A 20,549-nucleotide genomic window follows, 5' to 3' on the forward strand; every position below is an offset into this window, starting at 1 on the left:
TTAGGGAATAGCCTTTTAGTTAATACACTAATGTACCTGTAAGCTGGTGCCAATTGTGTAAGGTCCACTGGTTACGGCCACGTGGTTTTGTTTTATTGCGTGCAAATAATGTAATTTTTGGTTCAACGTGGTCTGTAAACTGTGTTGTGAGAGCGTACAGTCTGTTAGACTAAATCAAATTAACTGAAGAGCTACTACATTACAACCTTAAAATTCAATGCAGTTCATGTTGCAGACTAACAAAGTGGCACTTAAAGCTGGGGTATGTCACTTTTATGAGAAAAAAATACATATTTGTGTGTCACCATGGTGTGATAGTATGAAACAGATTATCTGAAAGAAATTCAAGCTCCTCTACCTCCTCCCAATGCTATTGCCATCTGAAAAAATGCATCAATCAGAGTAAGGAGTGTCTGATTATACGTGTAAGTACCGCATACATGAGCATGATTGCCACCGCTAAGACCTTTATTTCTGTTTACCCTGGGAGAAGTCAAAACTTGATTTTTTGCAACAGATTATCCATGTTATATCATAATGTTACAACATAGTTTTAATAAACATAAAAAATTATAAAAAATGCATATCTTAGCTTTAATAGATGGGAGAGGATATACGGTTGTGAAAATATTTCCATTTGTATTCAGACACCGTAGGTCGAGATTTTTCACTTGATTTCCATTATACATCTGCATGTTTTCTTAAAGATTGTTGCCCAGTGGTGGCTCTACTCTTAAGTTTTTTGCAGCACAGATTTGATTGTGGAAACACACACACAAAAACAAATAATAGCATGGATCAGTGTTTATTCAAAGAACATCATACAATCGAAAGAAAAATACAGTAGGTTAATTCAGTGCTACGCTTAAGGCACACATTAAATGATCACTACCAAATGTGTGGAAATAATTTCTTACAGGTGTGTTAAATACAAAATGCTAGTCAAGCTGTAAAAAAAAAAAGTAAGCAAAACATTAATTTAAGAAGTACAATCAAAAAGGAAACATCAGTACCACTGATGTGATACAGTTGGCTTAATTTTGTTGTTTATAACTTTGGCATAGTTATATAAAAAGAGGCAAAAATCAAAAACAGTAGGTCCTTTATTACAAGCAACGTTATTCTTGCATGCATCATAGCATAATTTATTTTAACTTAGCTTTTAAACATTCCAACTGTCCAACAGCACATGAGCTGTGACAGACACCAACTAATCCAGCAGCGCTCTAATAACATGCAATGGAGTTGATTAAAAACATATTTTTATTATAAAGACACTTCAGGAAGTAAAAGCAAAACGTAAAATCCTGAAATGACTTGCAATAATGTTAAATATTTAAAAGGCCACTCTAATCTGAAATGCATGACTTTTGCATTACTACTGACACAAAATGTTGTCAGATTTAAAGGTTTGAGCTTATTATAGCCCATAATGCTGGTATAAAGAAGCTGTTAGATTCAGGATTAACACTTTCTACAAAGTACCAGTTTTACTCTACTGATCTTTACGCCACTCTCCCGCATACCAGCCATCCCATGTGTATTAAAAGTACTTTATGGGAATCAGTGTGGCAGAAAACAACATTGCCTAAGTCTCTAGGAGGCTATTCCTAACTAATTTAAACAATCTGTGTTAAAATTCCCATTGGCTCCTTTCAGAGGCTCTTCCTCCCTATGCTGTGATTTTGAAGACAAGACAGAGATTGCAATCTGAGTGCACTAATTGCATAAAAAAGGTTTGTAGTGTTTTTCCACCCTTTGTTTCCTAAAATGGGATTCTCTGATGTGTAATTAGATCCCTTGCATTTTCTTTAATTCTCCAGTGTAAAAAATAAAGAAAGAACCTATGAGCTATTTGAGTATAGTACGTGGCTAATAAGGCTGCCTCCTTCACCCACACTCTTTTAGTATGGCTCTGCCTTCAGACTTCGGTATAGGCAGCATGTAAACACCATTCCAATAATCTGCAGACCAGAGGGAAGGAAGGTAACATAGGTTATTATATTTACTGAATACCTCCTTAAGTTGAATAAATATATACACACTCACCTGTACACATGCAATCCCAATGCCGACAGCTCCAATAATCTTCAGATGTTCCAGGATGAATTTCTCCAGTTTGCTGATGCAACCGCCCTAAATGAAAAAACAAACAGTGGCTTCAGGTTACATCAGTACATGTGGGAGTATTGTTAAAGTCTCACTTCAAACAAATGCTATATACGCAGTACAGTTCTGCAGCACATACTGTCTAATCTGAAATTTCAGGACAGAAATACAGCTGAATTGCCCTCAGCACGCAACATGTTCTCACCTCCACCTTGTAGATGTTGGAGGGGTGATCCCTTTGACCGCATAAGTCAATTTCAGTCTTACAGCAGCTGTCAGGGACCTTCCTGCCCTTTGAATCTGCGCTGCGGATCCACTTGCTCTCCACCCAGTCAGTTGAGTTGTTGCTCCCACAACACTTGAACTGATGGAAAAGAAGGAAGTTATGCATCTTGAACTAGGAAATTTAATCAAACCAAAACATATAAAACTGTCACAATCAAGGGAAACCGGAAAAAGCAACTCGAGCATAAAGCCATTCTATGTAAGAGAAACTGCAAATATGTACAAAGGATAGATTAGTTTTATAAATTTCTTTGGTTGTTGCATTTTTATTTTGGATATTTAAAATATCTTCTGATGTTAAGTGTTGTTAACAAAATTAAAATGTACTTTAATTTTGCCTTTGAGAAACTTGATAAATGTCATTATCAGTAGATTACTTGAAAATAGTGTCATTAACAAAGATATTATCTGGGACAATTTATCATAAAGCAAAATATGTCATTGGCACAGGATAACTTCAGATTAATGTGTCCGTTAATCTGAAAGAACGGACCCGTAACAACTTCTCCATCTAATCTGAGAAATTTTGCAAAGAACAGACAAATAAATTCTGTCTCTAGATGTGAAAACCTTTTAGACACATTGGACAAAAGACTTGCAGCTGTAAATACAACTGAAACTAATTGCAAGAAGTATTGGTTAGAGGGAGCAGAGTATGAATGCATGCCACACTTTTCAGACTTTCTCACAAATCATAAAAACAAGCATACTGTATTTTGTCTTGCAAAAGCATTATTTTGCAAGACAAAATAATGTCTTGCAAAATAACAAGACATTATTTTGCAAAACACTTGCAAAATAATGTCTTTTGCAAAACACTTTTGCAAAACACTTGCAAAAGTGTTTTGCAAAAGCATTATTTTGCAAAACACTTTAGCTATACTTGGGTGTCAATTGAAAGAAAAAAAAAAACCTTTGGTTTATATTTTTAATAATCCAGAACATCAGAGGCAAAACATAAAACATCAATGTATACAAGGACAAAAGTCCAGTTGTTAACTTTTCCAACCCTAAGGATATAAAAAACCACAAAGGGTTTGAAAAACACACAATGTGATATAAACTAATCAGTTCCATCTACATCAGAGATTTATTCTTTCCTGCTGACAAATGGCATAGCTAGGGGTAGAATGCCTCCACAAAGAGTGGAAAAGTCCTTCAGGATTAGTTGAAGACATAAATAGTAGAATCAGATTTGTTTTGACTCAACCAGTCATAAAAATCTCTAGCATAATGAGAATTATAGGTAAGCAAAATTCAGTCCAATCAGAAACTGTGCAAATTTTGGTGGTACACAGACAAACCTAACCAAAAGCCATCATATTCATAGAGTTTTATAGATTTTCAGGTTTTGCCAAAAAATTATGGCAACTTTTTTCTGTAATATTTGTAGAAATGACCATCTGTGCATTTATCCATCTACTTACCTCTTGCTGTAGCTTGTCAACAGCCTTGGTGATGTGCTCGTTTTCATCGCTCTGTCTGTACTTGTTGGTCATAGTGGCCTTCAGGTTCTGCTTTAGTTCATCATTCAGCTGTTAATCCAAACAGACAGCCACATATAAATGCTGCAGCTACCCAGTACAATTACAATAGGCGTCTGAGCACAAAGCATGAACATAAGTGATGAATTAGCTGCAACCGCCAAGTTTACTAAATATAGCACACAAGTAATACCGGGGATAAAACCTCTATTGTATCAATACATGCCACAGATGGCAGTTCTGCAGTCAGTAAGTAAAGCCAGTATAAAGGAAAATAAAGTCTGTATTTCTCTCTATTCTTTAAGCAGTGGCAGAAAAATGCTCACTGGAGGAGCAGGAGGTCTGTGGGGCTCAGTTTCTATGGCAACAAGCCAGCTGGGGAACCACTGGAAATCAAAGCATGAAGGGGATATCAAGGGAATGAATGATGAAAAGATGAATGGAAGATGGAGACAGAGAGACAATAGACAGAGAGCTGATGACAAAAAAGGAGAGGATGGAAGGGAAGATAGGAAAGTGAAATGCGGGTGTTAAGATTTCCATAATACCTGTTGACAGTTTGGGAAACAGAGTGAAGTGGAAACATCCAGAGACCGTATGGCACAGCAATCACAACATTGTTAATGCTACCAAATACCTGCAGCTCCCCAGATTTTTTAAGCTTAAATGTTTTCTATGGAATATCTAGCAAATAAATAAGGAGTTTCCTTCATTCTGAAACTGTAAGAGGGAAAGAACAAGACAGGTGTAGCTAATCAAACACAGGCGAGTTCCTCCATAAAAGCAGATGTCTTAACACTTTGCTTCTCTAACGGTGCGTTTCATTTGTAGTTGGAGGTCGGAAACTAAAACTTGGTAGTTGGAAAAATAATAGGAACGCCCCTTGACGTTGGACTGCCCACTCGGAAAGTGGGAGTGATTCTGACTATGACCAGTTACAATTTGTAAGTCCAACTTTGTGTTTCAATATGGCCGCTTCTCGCATCAACAGCAGTAAGCTGTGGTGGAAACATGTTTATTTAACAAGAAGACTGTTGACTGGTAGAGCATTGCCTCAGTTGTGATGTGAAATCATCTACTGAGGGAAATGCAACACAGCATGAGCACTCAGGTTTTTATCAGCACAATGCCAACATAGAAAGACATCAGCAATGGTCCCTAAAAAAATGACAGTAGATACAACTGCACAATCCTATAAAAATCATGCAGTGTATATGTCACTCCTGAATAACTCAAAGATATAAGTTTCAATACATATGAAATTAAGGAAACAAGGTCATGTAATGGGAAAACTGGCTGTGAGCTATCTGAGAGAAATTAGCTCCTAAAACTATGAATATTGTTTCAAGCCTTAATAAGAGAAAGACATGAACCAATAATGTTTGTAAGCTGCTGATAAACTGGATATTTTTAATAATTGAAGTAGCTACACTGATTGCAATACACTTCAAGACTCTCCAGTTGCTGAGCTACAAGCAATCCAACTTTAGCTCTAGAGAAAGAGTAATGTCAAGTCAACATTGCTAACACAGGATAAAACACATCTTATTTGCTCATGTTAACAGTGAAGGGAAGATAATACACTGAGATGGCTGTGAGGTTCAGCTTGGATTTTAAATGAGCTAAAATGAGATAAACCAAATATTTATACATTCAGGTGTGGAAATAAAGCCTAAACCTGTTGCTAGTATAAGTGATAAAAGTTCAAACAAATGGTCTCAAAGTGCTGCCAAAGCATTCAGCCTTGATGTGTATACTACTGGAGGCATTTTTCATTCCATTTGGACTAAATGTACCACAAGTAATATGGGCAGTCAGATATTCATATTTTTAATGGGCTGTCTCATGTTTCCTTCCAGCAATCTCATTTATCATGCTGGTTTTGTTGCATTTAGGATTACAGCAGAGCACAAGCCATGTGGGAAAAGAAACAGTTGTCTATGTTCTGTTACAAGGTTTTTGACTGCGTGCTTGGATTAAGAGCCACAAAACACTGCCAGCATGCTCTATTGATTTTATAGTAGCACGCTTTGTACTGCTACACACCTTAAACTCATCTGATGCCAGATGATCACTTTTTGTTTAGTACAGTCACATCTACTAACAGCTGCAATGTAGATTTATTAAGGTTTGATTCAAAATTGTACTGTATTGAGATATTCATCTGAATATCTAGTGCTTTTTGCACACCAATTTTCAGAATGCAAGTAGCTGATTTTCTATTCATTCTATTTGATAAATATGGCTTACCTGCTGATAATAGATGTAGGCCAGGACACCAGCCAGGATCTCCAACAGGAAGATACATAGAAGCAGCACAAAGTACTGAGTACAGAAAGAACAGAGGAGAAGGAACACACAGTTATTGGACAGTAATGAGATGAAGAGACAACTTACTAATAAATTACATGTGACAGCTCAGTGGCTGTGTCTAATCCTGCTTCCCTTGATTTATCTCAAATAGTTTTTCTATTACAAAACCGTTGTGTTATCCTTACTTAAGCTGCAGCAGTGCTACAAAAGTAGCAAAACTTAACAAAGAAGTTTGGAGGCATTCTTTTTGTCTAGAGTTAGAAATACTACTGTTAGACATTGGCCAACGGTACAAGATTTTAACAACCAACAAAGCATCCCTAATCTGCACTAATACTATTTAGTAATACTAGCAGATATACTGAAAACAATTACAATAGCTTTTATTTTGTATTCCACACAGAGGATAGGATACCCAGATTTGTTATTTCAGGTTGTGTAGATGAAAATGCTTAAACAAACACGGGGAAAATGAAATAGGCACACTTTCTGCCAATATATCCTGGTAGAAACAACACAAGGAAACAGAGAAAGGTTTCAGAAACCTTGCTGATTCTTTAACGTTAGCAATTAAGACAATTTTGACAGCAACAGAGGATTCAGCCAATGTCTCTGCTCCAATCTTCATCAAGCAGACCACAATGGAGGGATTCAACAAAATAAAATTACTTGAAACCCAAAGAGCAGTTGTATAAAAGGTTATTGCAGTTTTAGTTTTTTAATTGTAACATTGTAAAATCTTTGCATAACTGACTCATGACTGTTGGAGAATACAAAGTGTTTTTCTAACAGTTCACTGAACTCTAGCCAGTGCTTGGTGAACTGTGTGTGATTGTGTGAACTGTCAGACTGAAAACTGAACCTATTAAAGAATATACTGTACAGTCTATTGTGTGCAATGTGTGTTTCACCTCCTTGAAACCCACATTGCACACAAGAGAAGTGTAGACTCAAGTGTCTCTCTCTATACCTCCTAACTTCAGCTGCTAAGGGAAGCTATAAGGAACAGAAATATGGCATTACTCTGCATTTAGGACTGTATACAGTAATACAGTTACTGCACACATATCAGTGTTAATATGAGGTAATCCAAAAGTAAAATGGGCACATATTAACCAATACCCATTTCTAATTTGTTGCCATTTGTGTATTTCTAGAGGGAAGGGATTTGCTTGGGAATGTTGCAATGAAAGTGATGCAGGGCAAAATTGTGGGGTGTTAAAATTAAGCAATGATGCAAATTCAGTGGGCATCCAAGTAAAAAAAAACCCAAAAAACATGAAAATATGATTGTACATATTACATGTACAACGGTGCTACAAATAAAGCCTGATGACATACAATAAAAACCAAGTTATAAAAACAACCCCCTTCCTTTTCAGACAATTTGAATTTTCAGCAGTTTGACTCAAAGTAATAGATAATAGAGCTTCAAACCTTCAATTTATCACAGTTATAATCTCTGCTTATTCAGAGAGCTTTGTTGTTCAGAGTTTATTATCAACATCTGATTCGTGAACTATGGAAAAAGGAGGGAGAGCGAGGCTTTGTCATTTCTTGCCAAAAGAAAAAGCAGCATGTCCCTCTTCAGAATAGGAGACAATAAGCGATATTATCTGACCAAGAGCTTGGCCTGAATTTCCCTTTGTCCGCCTCAATCACAGAGAGAAATTCAGCTTCGTGGTGGACTTATTCTCCAACTTTGATGGCTCAGCCAGATTAAATCTTTGAACAGCTCTATGAATGCTGAAGAAGGGAAACGTTTAGAAGTTCAACAAAACACAAACGTTCAATGTAATAATTTTGACAATGTTTGATTGGGACATTACCAGGAAAACAAGGCCTTTAACACAGGATGTTTGAGTGTTAGTGTGAAATTACATTTCACCCAAGAGTTAGGTTATCGCAATAATATATCTTAGAATGTGAAAATAACATATAATTGTAACATTTTAAATTCCAAGAATAGCTTTTTATTCTTTTAATATTTTATTTATCTATACATTTACTTATATACTTAAAAATATATATTTTATGTCTGGTTATTTTAACATTAGGAGTTTTCCCATATAGTTTCTGATTTTTAGTAGTAAGATGGATTTTTGTATTACTATAATTAAAGTGTAAGTACACAACAAAGTAAGGCAATAGGTCTATATTTTTCCTTATAAAAACTACTCTGTCTTCTACAGACTGCAGTAGATATGCAGGGTGTGATATTCAACCTTTAGTCGCCTGTAGAGACTGAATGACTGAGTGCAAAGACTTAAAAGGGCCTCTCATGATTTCAGGCCCATTTTCTCTCACAGACTGTCACTTTACATCTGAGCCACCATCCTTCTCCCTCTATACATCAGGGCACAGTGTAACTCATGGCAAAAATCCTATTGAAGCTTTGATTCCCACAGCACTGCATCGTGTAACAGCTGTATGTCTGAAAAAAATATTTTCTTTGTATTTCTTATCAATGTTGAATTTGACTATGTAGGCTCAGCTGATAGAAAAGAGGCCGTGGTTATCCTGGTTGTTGTGCACCTTTATCTACCACACTTTTTCCTTCCACTCAATGTTCCATTAATATGCTTCAATACAGCTCCCTGAACAGGTACCATATTTAGTAAAGACCTTTTGTAGCTTACACTACATGCACAGGGTGTCGATGGCTGTCCGCTGGATATCTGTCAAGTTACATATACACCATAATATGATATAACACAACATTTGTGTATTTAAAAAAATCCCTTTTCAATTGGTATTTTTTTTGTGACTTTCAATTAACTTTTTGATAAAATTTTTATTAATTTAGTTGAAACTTCCTACATTTTGTGCAACATCAATAAAGTATTTTGGCTAAAAGTTTGAAGATTACAGAGGCATAAATCAGAGCATTTTACAAGTATAATTATGGATGAGATTTTATTGTGAGGTCTAAAATGTCTAAAGTCTGAAAATATGTCAAGATTAAGAAGATATTGTAAATTATTCATTAATTATGATCACTCAGATTTCCCGGAGAATACAAATACTGAATGACAGCTTTTTTTTGGAATCTGAATTTCATAAATAAAACATTTTGTATGAAGAAATACTAACAACTTCAAAACGCTAATGCTTTAAAATTTAAAGAGAACACTTTATTTCACAAATTTGCCTCGTTTTGGACCTGACTAAAGTCACACAAACATACAAAACAACACCTTGATGCACTCCATTTCTGGCCATCTTCCACCTGACAACTTCATTCCTTCTCTGTGATTCATGACTCTCATCTCCACTCTTCACTATGCATCAAGGAGCACAGGCACAAGCAGAATGTGTTCACAGATTTTAAACCAAGACTCTGCTTCAGCTCACACAATATCTGCTATCCAATTAAGGTTTCTTAGACCTAGTGTATTTAATCCTGTGCATTTATTATATCACATCATCCCAAGAGTTGATCTGGGCATGATGCATCCAAGGTTAGGCGATTGTTCAAAGACCCTGGCTGACTCAATAACGGCTTTCATTTGTGGTTCATGAGCAGTAAACATATTAGTCTCAAAAGGCTCATCAGGTTTCTGAACAGCAGCTCTGACCAGAATGAAGTCCAAAGCAGCAATCTCTTTAACCTTTGCTTCTGCACCCAGCCTGCTGCTCGAGATAAAAACATTCAATAAAAAGCAAAGGGAGACAAAAAATACATTTAGATAAGGAAAGATGGTAAAGAACAAAGAAGACATGGATATTGAGAAAAAGATTGTGAAACAGAACACATTTTTTGCTTGTTAGATTTGGTAGAGAACTAAGTTACCAATCTGCAAAAGATCACTGGATGTTTCAAATATTTTTTGAGAAGCTAATATATGTCTCATTGCTATTATGTTAAATGTGTGTCTTTTATTCAAGGGAAACATTTTTTGACAAAACATTTAAAAAGTTAGAACAAAAGTATATAAGAGAGCAAACAGAAAAAACAAAACAACAAGATGAGATATACTGAATTTTTTGAACGCGTTTACTTGCCAATAAGTTTTGAGCAGGTCTAATTTCTATTCAAAAACTATAAAGACATGATGAAAATTACGATAAGTCATCTAAACTCAAAATGTTAATAATTATTTATCTTTGAAGCAGAAGTCAGCGTTAAGAAGGGGAGTGGTTGTGAAAACAATTTTCTTAAATAAATACTTTAAAACAAAGACAATATCATATAATATGTGTAGACATTGAATCTTATATTAGCATACATAAGAAATGTTAGCATTACTGAGTTTCTTTGTATTTCTTAAATATAGATTATAAACTCTGAAATTTCCAAATTTAAGGATGGGAAATTTAAGAACTTAAAATGATGGGCCAGATCTCTCTAAACTCAACTGAGCTTTCTTGTTCTCTGCTAAACGTACTACTCTCCATGCAATTTGACAAACTGAGCTTAAACTAATTATTCCTTAAAAAAAGAAAAAAAGTGGAAAAACTAGCACAATCAAAGCTGACATCTTCTGTTCTGCAAAAATCTCACTGAGTGTAAGCAAGAATAAAAAAATAAGAGAAACTGAATGAATTAGCTCTTCCACTGCTGAATCTAGCCACTAAGAATTAAACTCCATTTAAATTCTTAATCTGAAGAATTTAAATAAAGACACACCGAATACTGTGTGCCATTATTCTCCCTGTTCTCTTTCTTTCAAATATAAATACAATGAAAGTAAGTGTTTGGAGAAACTCACCAAATCTCCCTAGCCTGGCCCTTGCAGTTTGCTCTTTGGATCTTTGTTCTCCTGACCTCTATGTAGCGTAAACATCATCTATATCCTCCCTAAAAGTCCTTTAATCAAAAGAAACAGCAGCTGGTCTATTTAGGCCTTAAAGCAGCAAAATACTGCAGTGAAGCTGTGGAGGGAATCATTTTGAAGACATCAGCTCTTGTGACCTTCAGGTTACACAACAGAGGTGCCAATCAGTGCATGTGTGCTCTCAGCAAGAAACAGGTGAGAACCCCCACATACCCACACAAAAAAAAACAATTACCTTTCCACTCTCCCCCTCCTTCCTGTCTTTATGTTCAACCTCTATTAACAATCCAGATAGCATCTCTCCTTGCCGACAAGTATATTCGTTCGTGCTGATTCATCGCTGTAATCTCAACTCTTCAGAAAGTATCAAGCATTGAAATCACACTGGAAAAGAAAAGGTCACATGCAAATAAATTCCTGAGTTAAAAATCTAATTGATTAAATTAATGTGGAATTTTTTAGGTTGCTATACATAGATTGAAGCTAAGAGCAGTATATCAAGTTTTAAGTTAAAACACTGAGAAGTTTGTAGGAACAAATGAGGAAAGAAAATGAAAATGTAGCTATAAATTGACTAGTAGCTCACAATTAATTAAAACTGTATTATTTATCATAGTTTAAACAAAATTAAATTAAGGGCTAGACCCCTTTTGAAGAGTGACTTTCTTACATCTTGCTTGAATCACTGCAACTCCTTGTATGTTTGTGTTTATCAGGCATTGCTAATGCATCTGCAGTTTGTACACAATGCAGCAGCTTGACTCCTGTCTGAAAGCAAAAGGTGCTTTTACATTATCCTTGCACTGGCTTCCTATTTTTTACAGAATTCAGTTGGATATTTTACTGTTGGCCTGCAAGTCTTAACAGCTTGGCACCACACTGCTTATCTGATCTTATTCCCTCTCAAGAAGAGACCGATGGCTCTTAGATCCACTGGTCAAATACTCTCAGATACCCTCAGATCCAGACTAAAAACCAGAGGTGACTAAGTCTTTTCTGTAGTGGACCTGGAGCTCTAAAACAGCCTACCTTTAAAAAGCAAAGACACTCCAATAATTGCTCTATTTAAATCTTTTCTACAAACATTTTTTATTTTGGCTTACAATTCTAGCTAAGCAGGGTTTTGTGGCAATTGTCAAAAGGTGGAAGATGCACTGCTTTGGTCCAAGGCCCAGAACCTCTCCACCCACATTCTCTAGTACAGAATAGACAGGAGAGGTTGAGGGGAAAACAAAGACAAAGCTGGATGGACGACATCACAGGGAAGATAAGTGGGGGAATCTGCGGCTGTTGCCAGAGAGCAGCGGTGAAAGTCCCCAACCTATAGTAAGGATGGGACTAGACTAGAGTAGACCTCTTCTCAGAGGTCAGAGAAGTTCCATCACATTGTGGTAAGCAGATCCTGACAGCACCAGGGTATGATCAATGATCAGAAAAAGATGGGATTTTTGTGCTTACAACTGAATGGACACAAGTCAAATATGGCCAAATATGGTCATGTCTATTAGCAAGAATTTCAAACTGGTCACTATTCAAAAGTAAAAAGCTTCCATCGCAGTGCAATGGAGAGAGATGAAGTACAAACAACAATACAAACATACTCATACCTAAGGGAATACAGAAAACCTAATTAAACTAACAGTCATGTGTTTTGATTGTGGGAAGGAAACCGTACATGGATGAGCTCTCTATCAAAATGCAAATTCTATGCAGAAGCAGCATGGAACCTTCTTGTTGCAAGGCAATGGTTCTAACCACATCGTCCCCCCATTTCACCCTTGGAACAAAGTCACAAGAGTTAAATGTCTGTATGAGAAAACTGTTTTGGGATTGTTGGGAGGTGGTTTTATTGGAAGACTCTGTGCCAAGTCTGTGTTCCGAGTCCAAATGTCTGTTTTGTTTGAAGAGAAATATATTAGCTGGGATCTCATAACATGAAAGTACTGGAAAAATAGAACTGTGGTTTTAATATTTGCTTAATACGTTTTGGCTTACTGACGGTAAGGAAAAATCTTTTCACATGCCAAGAAAAAAAAAACCAAGAATCACTCCACATTATTACAAACTCAGCTTCCACAGTTGTGCTTAGTGGCAGAAAAAACATTTTGTATTTTCTGATTTCATTTTGTTGACGCTGTACACCAGAAGCAACTTCTGTTTCACACATTGTGATATTTTCACAGCACTGAAGTTGCATGCAGCTTCCATTATCTTTCTACCTTGGTGTGATCTCTTACCACTCCCAGCAGCTTCCTCTGCTCCTTGAAAGTGGCACAGCAGCCCAGCACGCCTGTTACCATGACAATGGCTCCAGCCAGGACCAGTATGTAGGCGGAGGCAGCGTAGGTCTTGGAGGGGAGGAGGCTTATGTAGTCGCTCTTTTCCACCAAGGTCCAAACACCCACTGCCATCACAACGCCTCCTGCCAGCTGGGAGAAAAAGGCACAGGATGGATTCAGGTTTCTTTCAGTGGACAGAGCGTAAAAGCAAAACAACTCACGTTCTGGTCCAGAAAGCAGTAAAAACTGCAATAATTGAGAGGAAACTTTAGCTCCAGAGAGAAAAAGTTTACTTCAATTTCCACATTGTCTAAATAAGAATCTAAAGGACAAAAACAGAGCTTAGCACAAGATGTGTTAATCTAAAGAATAAGTATAGACAAGAACTTGAGTTTTATTTTCTTTACTGAAATAACAGAATGGAACAAATTGATGGATATGTGCGGCAGTCATGTTTTGTTAACAGAAAGTGCAAAGCAATCCAGATTTTCTCATTTACCTGTGCTTCATTCTGTTAGGTGCTTAAAATGAAGTAAGTGGACTGTTTGGTATCCTTAAGTTTTCTATTAGTTAATAACAAGTTTTCAGAATTGGATTAAAACACATGCTGCATTTGAGTCAATAATTGCATAAGTTTTGTTTTAGTGCCTTTTAAACTTTGAGTTTAAGGTGGCAGTAAAACTTTCACACTGATGTTCAGGTAAAAAAACATTTTTTGTGGTTATTTTAATAAAAATTCTGCTCTGAATTTGAAAGAGTGAACAAGGTTTAACAGAGCTGGACAAAAATCTGAAAGGTCAACAAGGCATTTTCAATTATATAAAATAAATTTCCTTCTCAGAAACAAAGGACAAAACATTTGCATGGAGAAAATGATTCTCAAAAAAAGACGGACTTTAACTGTGGTCTTGTAAGTATTCACAACTTTTAAAAGCAATGATTTGGCTTGCATGTTTTTGAGCATGAAACAAGACAAACTAATCAAATACAAATTAAAATAGGAAGATCCTGAAAGCAAATACTTGTCACAATTAAGAAGAGAGAAAAAAGAGTCACATCAATCTAAGGTAATTAACACTGATTCACTAATTACATAATGGCTGGGAAAAAAATCCTACGCAAGAACTGAAAAATCTGAGCAATATAAAGCATGTACAAGTAGATGCTTCACATTGTAACAGAAACATAAATAAGATATGCCTTAATCTGTTAGAATTAAAGAGAATCAGGTTTAAGCTTTAAAATAATAAGGTTGAAAAGGGTTACCCTGTTTTTTTAACAGAGTTAAAAAAAAACTCTGTTTTTTTAACTCTGTTAAAAGAGTTAAAATTTTTAACAGAGTTAAAAAAAACTCTGAGTTAAAAACCAAACAATTGGATTATTAGAACATATCCACAAATATTTGAAGCTCACACATCGGTGACACCCAGTGGCAGTGAGAGGAACATCTGAATTTCATGTTGGATAAGAGAATTTCTCCACTCACGAAAACATGCTAGAAACTCACAGGCACCCACAAAGAGTAATATCACTTACAACTAGTAACTGAATGAAGCAAGTTTATATTTTCTGTTCAGTGTCTGCATGCACACATGTGCCACACAATGTGCATACTTTATAGTTTCAGATTTAACTTTTCACATTTTTCTGTTAATTTTAGGGTAATGTTCATAGAAACTCTAAAGCTATAATGTTTAAGACTTTAATTTTAGGTTTAGTTGATGAAAATGTGTTTAATCTTTTTCTGTTTTTCTTCAATTTAAAAGCAAGTTTCTTGTTTGAGTCATGTACTAAATATTTTTTTTTACATTTTAGAAGTACTAAATGTCCAGAATCACGTGTATTTTTTAATCCATATTTTAGACATAATTACTACATATTTAACAATAACAGATCATTTCCATACATTTCTGGATTACATAAGAACCCTGTAAATACACATGAAAAATGTAGTAATTTCACAAACACTTTACATTATTTCTCAAAAATCAAATCAGCTCTTGACAAATGTAAAAAGATCTAAAGACACCTACTTGAATTTTAAGGTCATATGTTTTATGAATACAAATGATGAAGACATGAGTGTTCAGTTTTGATTTAGTGAAAAAATATTATGACATCTTTGCTCATGTAACTACACGTAATTTACACCATTATTTTCAATAGAGAGAATTGATTCATTATCACGTATGCACAGAGTGGAAAGTGTTAATTCAAATCAATCAGGAAGACCTGTTCATTATGTTGATTGCATCTCTATATTTAAACCACATTGTGCAAACAAATGTGAATTCTGCTATGTTGTCTTCCTTTTTGGTAAATGTCAAAAGTTGTTTTAATGGCAAAGTTTTAAAAAAGAAAATCTGCTTGTTGGCATTAAAATATTTTTTCTACAATCCAGATCAATCTGATCAGGTTATCTAAAGTTGGCAGTAAATATTGAAACAAAAACAGTTAAAAATCTGTTAGATGTCTATACTATTAGCAGTGAGATTAAACTAGACAACTTTAGGTATTAAACAATAACTATTTTGATCATCTAATTTCTTTTCCACTCCAAATCCAGCAATCTGTAGCAGCTCAGCTAAAATTGTTTAAGTCAAATGTACTTTTACCAACAGTGCATATTTGCAGAGACATTACTACCAAATCATCTGTGACAACTCAGCGTGCCCCAATGGAAACTTACCCAAAAGAGAAAGTTGAAAGTAAACAGGAGGTATTTCAGGCAGACAGTTCCACATGCTTCCTTCTTCTCCTCATAAGCCCCCATTCTGGAAAAAAACAGTAGACAGACACCCATAATCAAACTGTGATGCCAACTTGTGATTTGTTTTTAATATACAATACAAATACCACTATTAATATACAATAAAAATTCAATAAAAAAAGCACCCAAACTTATCAAGTACATGCCAATCTAAGGGCATGATATTTGACAATGATGTTTATAAAAATACTTTTTTTAAATTAACCGGTAAGTTGGAGTTATTTGCACAGTTATTTCCACAGCTAGTACACAATTTCAAGTAAAACTAACTTCACAGTCACTGTGAACAATTTTTACTAAAATAATTGTTATACTGTTAAATTTGACTGTGGAGAAGTCAGAATTACTTTAGAAGTGTGGGCAGAATCAGTGAGTTGAGTTATTACATCTGAATCCAGACAGCTCCATGACTAAGAAGTGAGTAAGAGCTAAAGGTTGGAACAGGCTGGAATTAATGAGTAATCACCCACTTCTCAGGTGTTGGACATCTACTCTTTTAGGGACAAAAGTTAACATTGTTTTCTTCTAATGTTGAAAAGCTTCACTAACTTTTATGTTCTTAAATTAACAATTTCATCTCTAAGATACTATTTCAAGAGTTTAAAAAAACTGTTAAAATCAAAACTTCCTAAGAATTGCTGGACTTTATGGATTACGAATGGTACTTTCTATACTAGTAATTAGATTTTTAAAAAGGCAAACATGCTCAGAAAATACTATACATACACATACTTTAATCTCTTTTATAACTTCTAATCTCTTGTCGATTTTGTAAAAATAATGGTGATCTCATGTGCTGCTTGCTGGACCACATGCATTATGTGCCTTACTAAATTTTAAAACCTATTTTTAATCAATGTTATTGATGTTTTCTATTGCTCAAAAAATTACTGAGGTTGTTTTCTTGTCCAGCACTACCTTCAGCCATAAAGAGGTTATAGAAATAAATGAATGGCAAGTTTTGAAATATAACCAATCTGATTGTATCCATTTTAAAAACACATTAACAATATTCTAATTAGAGAACCGTCTAATCAAAGTTGCCCTACATGCTAAGGTTTGAGGAGTGAGTAATGAATAATACACTTTGCAATGACTAAAGCTGCCTTTCTGGTAACTGTGCTCTTTACACCTAGCTGTTTTTAAACCCACAGTTTTCTTGGATAACTTCCCAGTCAAGCCCAAACTCGTGTTGCCTCTTTCTCCACTTCATTGTCTCATCCTGACTCTCTCTTCTCCTTTGCCCACCCCCACATTTACAATGCAGTCTGTTTCTATGTGGCCACGCATATGACAGAGTGACAGAGTGTGGCTGCTCTCCATCTGTTACAGTGGGGCCTTTTAGTGTGCTCCTGTTAATTAAATTCAAACAAGACGTAACTGCCAACGCTGTCTTTTCTTTCCAGTGCACAACACGAAAACTGCTGAATAAAGATATCTGTTTGAATGCCTGTGAGCTTTTCTTTCAAATGAATCTGGATGGTTTGTGGATCTAATTAGGCATTTTCTTCATTACTCAGATAAGCATTAGGCAAGAAATATCTCTATTAAAGGCAGTGCCGCCTGTCTGTTTGACAGAGCTGCAACAGCACCATACTTTCAGCTCTTAGGATTTATTTGAAGACTTACAGTGTCTTAAACAATGCCAGACTAACCATCCATTGTACACCTGCACAAGAGAAGCTTTCCTTAGTCAAACAAATTAGACAAGACACATGATAAATTCAGCAATCCTTTCAATCCAGTTATTTCGCCTCCACTGTCACCTTTAAGAATTAATGCCCTAATAATCTAACACTTCAACTGTGATTTGCTATAGTTACATATAAAATCAAAATATGTGAGTTTGAACCATTTATTTATATCTTAAAAGAAAGAAAAACAAAAATGAATGTATGACTGGGAACATATATTAGAAATTAAGTCATTATTTAGAATATCATCACATATAATTTCCAGTTGAGATACTGTCTGATTACTTAGTGAATAATATTAAATAAAAAATTATGAAATATAGTTTATATAAAAAAAAGTCACACAAGGAAATTATGTCTAACAAAATAATCAGGATTTTAAAGTAGTACTTAAAATCTAATGTAGCACTTGTATGTCATTGATTTGGCCTCAAAACCAGTTGTTTTATGTTGTTATTTTTAGATACATTAGCCTCTTTCTGTCATTAAGGCATACTATAGACCGACAAAAAATAATTTGAATTGTGGAATGCATGTTCTGCATGATTAGACTTTGCTTTCACTGATGTAACTCAATTTACCTTATACCTTGACATCACCAGATCATCACAGAATAAATGTTAACAAAAGAAAAGAATGGCTTAGATTTAGAGAGAAAAAAAAAAGAGCAGTCACAACTTTAAAAGGAAAAAACAAATCTGTTTGCATATCATATCAATGGTATGGCATTATGAAAGCCAGTTCTACTTTAAAGAAAGTAAAATCTCAACAAGAAATAAGAAAAAAAAGATAATCATTGTAAAGATGTATTCTTTACAATGAGGTTTTTTAAATGCATTTTTTATTGTAGCAAAGTCTATCAAGTTATTTTGATGTACAAATTTGAGCTTGCTTGATAACTTTTGGATATTTTACAAACTAGCAAGAGACATTACTCCAGATTTTGCAACATCAGGAAAACGAGAAATTGCAATAAGTTGCTTAAAACTGCCATAATATTTTTCTCACCTCTTTTCGAGTTTTTCTTCTAAAAACATACACGAGGGCGGATATGTCAGTAGCATAACTTGCATGCATTGCAACCGAAGTATAATATTCAGCCAATAACATATTGGCTGATGTATGTAATTTTTAATATATGTGAGCGTCAGTCGGATCAATAAAACGGGGTTGACGTGTTGGTTTTTCTACTCAAAGTGATCATTTTCTACCCAGGTCATAAGTTAAACATTGATATACCAAGCATGGTGTATTCTTCCAAAATGCAAATAAACGATAAACGGAAACATTTATAAATTAAATCACAGATCAAATAGCAGTAAGTTAAAAATATGGCTCCAATGACTCATGCATAAAACAACTTAAATGGAACACAAAGTACAACTTTCCTGAAGTTTCTTGAAGGGTCTGGTCTTATAATTAACATTTTAAATTTTTCCTTAATGCCAGTATATCAAATGTCTCCGCCAAAATGCTGGTTACATGACTATATTCCAGAACACAAAAACAGTTTTCTGTACTGTTAAAGCCAACCTTTGTGCAAGCTAGCGCTAAAGCTGAATGGGCTGACATAACCAGCAGGGAAAATGGTTTGTTTTTAAGCAACGCCGCCCACTTTGAACAGTCTCGTAAAAACTAATGAAGACACAGTTTTTGTGTTAAACTGCGGAACGTTTCAGTAACTAAACCCACATTATGTCTATGACTAAACCAAGGTCGACAGCAGCTCCGTCTGTAGTGTTTACTAACTAACCCGCAGTCTGGGCTAACGTTGACCACACACTACTTCCTGTTTTCACTCACCTGCTATTTCTTCTGTCTTCTATTACTACAACGAGATGAAATAGATGATTGATATATTATTAAACGTCGCCTATGTTCATTCCACGTTTAGCTGAAAGAAGCTACGCTGAGAGGAGAATAGGAGGAAAAAAAATCTGTGCTAGGCTCAGAAAAAGAGGCTGGAGCTGCTTTAGGAGACTCCTCCCTATGCCACCTTGTTTCTTGGTTTTCATGTCCTGAGGCGAAGAATGGAATTCATCAGGCGTGGCAGGAAAGTCTTCCACACGGCAGAGGATTCAGACTTTTTAATCTCAGAATTCAAAAAAGTTATAATTCTGATTATAGCCAGCATTCATCTCCTGGCAGTCATTTTTCACATGGGCCATTCAGTGGTTGCAGAATGTGTGGTCACGTTGTGTCAATCACATTTCTGGTCATACATATCTCTAAGTTTCATTGATGCAGCTGCCAATCTGGCAAATCAACAAAGCACATGCTCGAGTGTATCTGAATTATGCATTTATGCTGTTACTGAAGAACAAAACAATTGGGAAAGGAAAGTGCAAAGTTATTTGGATGTAACCGTTTGTGTTTCTTGTGTGTAATAGTACAGGCTTACCACTAGATGACAACAGTTACTTTAAAGCTTGACTCCAGTTTGCTGGAATCCTTACCGTAATCTTGAAGTTAAATGTGACAGAATGACCTAGAAAACGGTCCACCTGGATTTACATGAACTGTATCCTGCATAGTATAGTGTAGGTTGTAAAATATCAGTTCGGTTTGCGAAACAAGTCAATATAAGGCATATACATGAAAATAAAGAAGAAATCCACTAGTTTATGGAAACATTTAAGCTATAAAAGAAATGAAACACAAACAGCGCAGGTAGGAAATCTAATCAGGCTTGAGATTTTACATGCTTGCCATACATTTCCCCATGGCCTGATTGAGAACTAAAACAAATCCAAAATTTTTCAATTGACAAAACCATAAAAACAGAAATTTAACATCATCTGCTGGTACATGAGTCTGTATAAAAAGACTGTCCTCAA

At 35.3% G+C, this 20,549-nt stretch overlaps 1 protein-coding gene across 1 annotated transcript; it reads right to left on the reverse strand.

The window, feature by feature from the left end:
• Window positions 1–789: 789 nt before the first annotated feature.
• Window positions 790–19,693, reverse strand: cd151 (CD151 molecule (Raph blood group)). Its single transcript, XM_014471206.2, has 8 exons — window positions 19,516–19,693; window positions 15,938–16,022; window positions 13,207–13,398; window positions 6,129–6,203; window positions 3,822–3,929; window positions 2,315–2,473; window positions 2,050–2,136; window positions 790–1,964 (listed from the first exon to the last, which is right to left on the reverse strand). The coding sequence occupies exons 2-8, from the start codon at window positions 16,019–16,021 to the stop codon at window positions 1,905–1,907; spliced, it is 765 nt and encodes a 254-aa protein (XP_014326692.1). The 5' UTR covers window position 16,022; window positions 19,516–19,693; the 3' UTR covers window positions 790–1,904.
• Window positions 19,694–20,549: the final 856 nt, after the last annotated feature.

Source organism: Xiphophorus maculatus, chromosome 4 (assembly GCF_002775205.1).
Source record: "Xiphophorus maculatus strain JP 163 A chromosome 4, X_maculatus-5.0-male, whole genome shotgun sequence".
NCBI classification, from domain to species: domain Eukaryota; kingdom Metazoa; phylum Chordata; class Actinopteri; order Cyprinodontiformes; family Poeciliidae; genus Xiphophorus; species Xiphophorus maculatus.

What these genes read in the sequence shown, in the direction of transcription:
- cd151 (XM_014471206.2), bottom strand. Translation starts at nt 16,021, where the DNA reads ATGGGGGCTTATGAGGAGAAGAAGGAAGCATGTGGAACTGTCTGCCTG. An exon ending in CTTTCAACTTTCTCTTTTGG is followed by an intron (nt 13,399 to 15,937) that starts GTAAGTTTCCAT and finishes TTTTTCTCCCAG; the next exon opens with CTGGCAGGAGGCGTTGTGAT. An exon ending in TTGACAAGCTACAGCAAGAG is followed by an intron (nt 2,474 to 3,821) that starts GTAAGTAGATGG and finishes CTTTTCCATCAG; the next exon opens with TTCAAGTGTTGTGGGAGCAA.